This window comes from Squalius cephalus (assembly GCF_949319135.1).
Source record: "Squalius cephalus genome assembly, chromosome: 10".
Taxonomy (NCBI): Eukaryota; Metazoa; Chordata; class Actinopteri; order Cypriniformes; family Leuciscidae; genus Squalius; species Squalius cephalus.
The window spans coordinates 35,220,171-35,227,833 of NC_137131.1; the positions used below are offsets into that span (position 1 = coordinate 35,220,171).

The 7,663-nt window shown below is 34.8% G+C and overlaps 1 protein-coding gene across 1 annotated transcript; it reads left to right on the plus strand.

Annotated features, from left to right (window-relative positions):
* Positions 1 to 264: 264 nt before the first annotated feature.
* On the plus strand, positions 265 to 2,294 carry cryba2a (crystallin, beta A2a). Its single transcript, XM_079884903.1, has 4 exons — positions 265 to 442; positions 916 to 1,057; positions 1,344 to 1,486; positions 1,591 to 2,294. Exons 1-4 carry the CDS (start codon positions 282 to 284, stop codon positions 1,736 to 1,738), a joined length of 594 nt encoding a protein of 197 aa, XP_079741029.1. The 5' UTR covers positions 265 to 281; the 3' UTR covers positions 1,739 to 2,294.
* The last annotated feature ends 5,369 nt before the right edge of the window (positions 2,295 to 7,663 follow it).

Here is a 7,663-nt window from a genome sequence, read left to right on the forward strand (position 1 = left end):
GTTTTAGTGCAGATAGGCATCAGTTTGTGAATACAAGACCTTTCTCTTGTCGCAGCTACACTGAAATGGCCGAATAGAACAAAATGTGTTTATTTTACAGTGACCTAAAAGAAGAATGCTTTTGACAACTTGACGCTAACAGTAATGGCCTGAGGTCATGGGTTAGGCCCGAATGTTGTTGATAGTGCTTGTAATCTGTCAGGTGAGGCCAGGTGGTGTTGTATTGTTAACCTTATCCCTTAATGTTGCCGGTAGCTGGAGAGAGCAGACAGGCGGCCATCATGGATCAGCGAGAGCAGATGGAGCAGAGGGGGCAGTGGAGGATCACAGTGTGGGAAGAGGAGAACTTCCAGGGCAAGCGGTGTGAGTTCATGCTGGAGTGCCCGAACATTCTGGACAGGCATTTCCAAAAGATCCGCTCTATCAAGGTGGACAATGGCCCGTAAGTGTGTGTTTGAGCTGATTAGTTTTGCTGATATCAGCGTCTTACATGTATAACCCCATCATATACATACATATACTATATATTATCGCAATTAATGTGTCACACATTGGCAAATCAATTAATCGCGTATAACATAAAAGTTTGTATATAAATCTACAAACTTTAATGTTATATGCGATTAATTGTGAATAATCGAGTTGACAGCACACACACACACACACATATATATATAACTAATATATATATATATATGTTAGTGCTGTCAAATCAATTAATTGTGATTAATCGTTGACAACAATCAATTCGCTAATTACAATGTCTACAAACTTTCCTGTTAAGATGCGATCAATTGCAATTAATCGATTTGATAGCACTAATAGTGTGTGTGTGTGTAGTTAATAATATTTTTAACAGGTTTGTGTCCCTTTTTTTTCTTGAGATGATATAAACATTGATCCTAATTTTTGCAGCTGGGTGGGTTATGAGTACCCAGAGTTTCAGGGTCAGCAGTTCATCCTGGAGAAAGGAGATTATCCCTGCTATCAGGCCTGGAGCGGAAACAGCAGCTACCGCACTGAGCACATGCTCTCCTTCAGACCCATCAAATGCGCTGTGAGTTAAATGCATTTAAGCGTCTCATATTGTACAAATTATGTACATTTGAGTACAAATCAAATTTGTTTGTGAAATATCACAAAACCAACAGTAATAGTAATATTAATAAAGGCATTGTACGATATAGAAATAATAAGCTTACAATCTACTCTGCTGAAATGCAATGTGTAGCCTACATCATTTTAATTTTATAGCATTTCATTCAAATGAACATGATATCTTGCATCTGAAATACAAACCTTTCAAAATATACTTTTGTGTGTGGGACCTCTTTCACCGCCAGAAACACAGTGATAGTAAAATTACCCTGTATGAGTGTGAGGACATGATGGGACGCAAGTTTGAGATGTGCGATGACTATCCTTCTCTTCAAGCCATGGGCTGGTGCAGTAAGGAGGTTCCTTCTATGAAAGTCAACAATGGAGCGTAAGTCATCCTCCATTTTGCCTCAATAGAAGTTATGTTTGTATTATTCTCTCTGCACACAGACTTATCTCAATTATAATATGTTCTTCTTCATCTCACGGCAGATGGGTGGGCTACCAGTTTCCAGGTTACCGTGGATACCAGTATATCTTTGAGAGAGACAGACGTCAGGGAGAATACAGGAACTATAATGAGTTCGGCACCCAGGCCCACAGCAATCAGATCCAATCACTCCGCAGAATCCAGCACTAACCCCGCCCCCGCTCTTCTCCTATTGGCTACTGTGAATCAAGTGACAGCATGATATGATACGAAGTAGGCAATAAACGCTTTTCAAACTCCAGAAAAAAAGAGTGTGCTTGTCGCCATTCCTTTAATTTTTCAAACCCGTGCCAGAAAATTGAACGTTAGATCGTTAAAATACTGGAGTATCATTATTTTATAACAAATCAAGATGGAATACTGCTTATAAGGCTATCCCAGCCTTTGTACTTATAAAGATTTAACATATTGTTAACAGAACTTTTCAATTCAGATTAGAGATTTTTAGATTAGATTTTTTGTTTCATTTAAATACATTTTTTTTTTTTGCTTAATGTCAGACATAGAATGTATATTGTTCTTGTCGGATTGTATTTTATTTTCAATAAACAAAAGCACGAGATGATGGCTGTTAGTGTTTCTACTGTGTGCTATTGTTGCCGGATCGATTGTGTTTTGCAGCTCAAAACGTTTGTTTATTATGACGATTGGTCAGCATTGGTTATTTGAATATTAGCCTTGGCTACATAAAAGCTGGTTTAAATCTCTTCATTTGGTCAGATAAAATTAAGATCATATATTTTAAGAATAAGTAATTCGTCGAGAGCTGTCCACGGTGCTGATATCTTCTAATCGCGTAACAGAGCAAGAGACTAACAGCATTAATAGTTGTGGAACTATTACTGGCAAGGTATTTTCATCCGTTTCTGAACTTCACCGAAATTTCCATTGGATTTTCATCGATTTGAGTTAAATACGTAAATTAAGAAGAATTAAGAAGGATATGAAAATGTAGTCTACACGCCTGACTGAAGTAGCCTACAGAAAAGCTGCTTTAGGCTACAGCACAACAAAAACAAAACACAATCGGTTACAAAGGTCCAGTAAATGCAGTATTTTGATCAGCGAGGCGCATTCAAATAGACAGCAGGATGGCAGCGCGGGAGACGATCACTGAGCGCCCTCTGCTGGTTACTTTTTACTTTACAGTAGGTGTAGACCTCAGTTTACCTATCATTTTAAAACGTTAATTAAAATGTGCATTTTATTAAAAATGACTTTAAATAGATAAAAAGTGGAAAAGTCTCATAATGTTAAAATAAAAATGTATTTATATACAGAGGTGCTATTAACGGTTATCACGATCACAAATTCATAGGGTATTATTAATGTTTGCATTTCTATTTTTCTTTTAAACATAAAAAACATAAAATGACTGTTTATTTTATGAATTAATAAATTACGTGGCTAATACATAATGAATGAAAAAAAGAAGAAGATAAAAAGCTAGTCTCTCATGTTGCCACATGATGGCGCCCTTGACTTTTGCATTGAAGCGTTCGGGCGTTCTACGTTGTCAGAAAATAGAGAATTTTTATTTTTATTTTTTTTAGGAATTGTTTTCTATATCATTCATAACTAGCCATGCAATTCAGTAACATAACAGCTTCAGTAAATTTCTGTTTGTGATGTTAAAATGTCATGGAGAAACAACTAGGGATTTGACCGTGATCAATCCAAGTCAAGTCACATTTATTTTTTTAGTGCTGTAGGCTACAATGCAAAGCTGTGAAGCAGCTCTACAGAATATAGGCCTATGCATGGTGTCATTATACAGCTCTGTTCAATGCTGTTTCAGTTCAGATCAATGTGTTAATGTTGCAAAGCTCATCGTTATGAAACAAAATCAATTCAGATACAAGTAGGGCTATTCAGCTTAAAGTTCCCCCGCAGTCAATAATTGTATCCATCAAAACTCATCTTTGATGACCAAAATGACATATTTAAACGTTTTTTCCTGTGTAAAAAAAAATATTCACGCCATAAAATAGCTTGAATGTAACTACACCCTTGCGTGGATCCATGAATATGCAAATTAGCTGCATCCACTAACTACTCACACAAGCTCAGAATACCTGATCCACTCGGTCAACTTTACTATAGTAAACGCTGCACAATGGTAAGTGGAAATGCTGGTTTAATATGTTTGAACCAGAAACTGATTCAGAAGAAAAGTGGAAGAGTGCATTTTACAGGCTATACAAGTCGAAATATCAAAATGGTAATGTGTTTTATGCATTGCTCTACAATGTCGGACACATAACGGTAATTAATATGATTAGCCTTTTGCTTATATGTTATTAAGCAGCTAATATTTGCTATAATGTTACACAAACCATGTTCACGTTCGGCATCTCAGAGTCAGACAACTGCCTTCTAAAAATCAGCATTACAACTGAGCAACTTAGAACATCAAGGCATATAGTTCATCAACATCGTAATGCACATCATTTATATTAATACTTGAATGAGGCCACTGCACTTTTTTGAAGTAACACTGCACCTGTTGCTATGCTAATTATAGCAGCCATTACTCAAGTCTCTTCATCGGGAGAGTTTAATCAGGTGTAAACAACTCAAATCACCCTCTTACCACCAACCTATCATGCCCATCACCCACCGCCCCCAAAATAACATGCCCGAGATGTACATCTCCTCTGCTGCACATCTATCTATCTATCTATCTATCTATCTATCTATCTATCTATCTATCTATCTATCTATCTATCTATCTATCTATCTATCTATCTATCTATCTATCTATCTATCTATCTATCTATCTATCTATCTATCTATCTACTAAATAGATTGATAGATCATTTCAAATAAATGTTTTTATTTTATTTCTATTCATCAAAGAATCCTGAAAAATGTATCACAGTTTCCACAAAAAGAATAAAATATGACTGTTTTCAATGTTTTCAACAGTGATAATAATAAGAAATGTTTCTTGAGCACAAAATCAGCATATTAGAATGATTTCTGAAGGATCATGTGACTCTGATGACTGGAGTAATGATGTTGAAAATTCAGCTTTGCCATCAATAATACATTTTAAAACAATAGTAAACAGTTGTATATATTTTTTTGCACCCATCATTATATTGTCCCCATTTATGTTCTCATTTTACTTTCTGTTCTATTCGGTGTTCTGAACAGTACCAGACGTTCCTCCTTCTTCTCACTCCTTTCCAGCTGCCAGCATCTCTCTCACTCTGCTGTTACTGCCACTGCTGGCTACCATGGCAACACTCTGGCAATGATGTTCTAGAAGGTACAGGAAGTGAAGACCCCACACAAATGAGTCCTTGTTGTGATTGTGTCAGTCTGTCATTCACATACCAATTGACATTGAGCAATGCAGCAATATTTATAATAATATAATATAATATAATATAATATAATATAATATAATATAATATAATATAATATAATATAATATAATATAATATAATACACTATAGCATAGTATAAAATAAAATAATATAATAGCCTATAATAGCCTATAATATAATATAATATAATATAATATAATATAATATAATATAATATAATATAATATAATATAATATAATATAATATAATATAATATACTATAATATAATTGATAAGTGCATCCTTTTTATATCTCTCCCAAAAATAGTGGTCCAAAATAGATAAGAAGGTATGAAATACCTGTTTTCCCTTCTTATTTCAAAGCATAAAGCCTCATGGTACAGCTACAATCTTACGTAACCCTGTAAATCCTGATATGCAATCATATGAAATAATAGTCAAAACCATTTTTAATGGAACAGTTCAGAGGCCCAAACTGAGCATTTGGAGCAGTTGCTAAAATTTATATGACCTAAAATTCTGATAGCTTGTAATATAGATTAATGAGATCTTTATACCAGTATTGCAGTCTACTAAATATCAGTTTTTGCTCTTCCAGTAATGTCTTAGTAAGATGATAGTTAGATGCTTCGTTTCATGATCAAATCTCTGTAGTTTTTATTGTGGGGGCAAAACATGCAAAAACAGTGCGATGCAATACAATGACGATTGAGAGATGTACAATCAAATGATCTTCAAAAGCCTGATCATACTCACATTTTGTCATGATTTTTCTAAAAAATGATGTCTGGATAATCAAGTAAACCTAAGTTGCTTCAGTCCAGTAAGTATGAATCTATATTACTAACAATATACAAGTCATTTGAATATTTACTTTATAAAATTCTGTAAAGATTTCACAGCAAAAAGAAATGTACCTCAACCTGAAGGGGGGTCTTTTTAGAATTATAAGGCATACTGCCTTTTACCTTCTAAAAAAGTGTGAACTATCCATCAGACAGCAGAAGGCGTAGAGTTTGTACAATGGGTTTTGATCACGTTGATCATTTAGAGGCCTTAGAAATGTGTGTATCAAATGTGATGCAGTAGGCTTTAGGGTTAAATAGCGTTCTATGTTATGAAACCTTCTGATAAGCTCATCTGCAGTGAAAACGTACACACACATGTAACACGACTTGCACTGACTTGCCCTGTACAAGCTGAATCCTGAAGGTGCTGAATGAGCTTATATTCAGGGCTTATATAAATATATCTCTCAGCTCTGAGACTTTATTCATGATTGTGCCAGGTGGGTGGAACAAGCTTAATCCCCACTGAGTCTCATCAGGAATGTTCTCCTGGGATCTGAAAGGCCACAAGGAAAAATAAAATGCATGGATAGTGTCATTTGTCATGAGGGGAAAGAGAACATAATTTGGTGCAATAAATAAAAGAACAGGTGTGCCAGCCAGGTAAGAGACAACAAACTGCCATTGCAGATTTGAAGTGAAAAATGCGCAATGTAAGATGAGAGCATCCTTCGGTATCACTGACATGATCGATGCCACTATAGTACACCTACCAAAAAGTTGATCTGTAATGATAACTATTGATTCAAGTCAGTCTTCTGATCCAGTCTTTCTCATCACTCATGTTTGTATGAAATCATCAAAAGCTTCATTGATGACTCCCCCTCGTGTACATTATCTAACCATTGTGTGGGCGAGTTGTTTTCGTTGGAAGTCCTTGGCAAAGTTTCATGAATGTTGTGTCAAGGGACGAAAATTACTGTTGCAAAGAAAATACATTATTGCATCAATGCTTATTTAGCATGAACCATTGTATCATAACAATAGCTTGCAAATAAACCACTGTCAAAAAGATGGATAGATCTCAGCACAACTGAACTCAACTAAATACTCAAAAATATACTGTACAACGGTCTATTTAAATATAAGGGACTAAGGGTTTATTTAAATAAACACACACACACACACACACAGAAATTAATATTTTTATTTAGCAAGGGCACATTAAATTATTCAAATGTAACAGCAAATTTCGATTTGCTATCAATAATAAATTGTAATATTATTTCACAATATTACAGTTTTTACTGCATTTTGACATTTTAACATTTTGACACTGCAGTCTGGGTGAGCATTTCTTTCAAAAGCATAAAAAAAATCTCTGATTACACTTTATTTTGATAGTCCACTTTAGACATTCCACTAACTATATATAACTTTGCAGCTACATGTCAACTAACTCTAATGTTAGGTTATGGTTATGGTTATGGTTAGTAGAATAAGTTGAAGTTGAATGTCTGTTGGGGACCGTGTTGCAGACAGTCTACTAATACTCTAAGCTGACATGTAGTTGCAAAGTTACTAGTAGAATGTGTAAAGTGGACTATTGAAATAAAGTGTTGTATATCGACTCCAAACATATAAACAGTAGCTCTTGCATTTAAACATATAGTTATACAAAATGTTTAAATGCAAGAATATTGGGTTATCTGAATAGCTTGAACATATTTTGTTGTGAAGCTTTATTGTGATGGTCCCTTTTGAACATTCTATTGACTATAAATAACTTTGCAACTACAAATCAACTTATAACCCTAATACTCTACTAACACTCTAATGAGAGTTAGTAGACATGATGGTGCAACATTACTTAGAGTCAACAGAATGCGTTGAAGGGACCATCGAAATAAAGTGTAACCAATTTTGTTATTTCACATACAATTTGATGGCA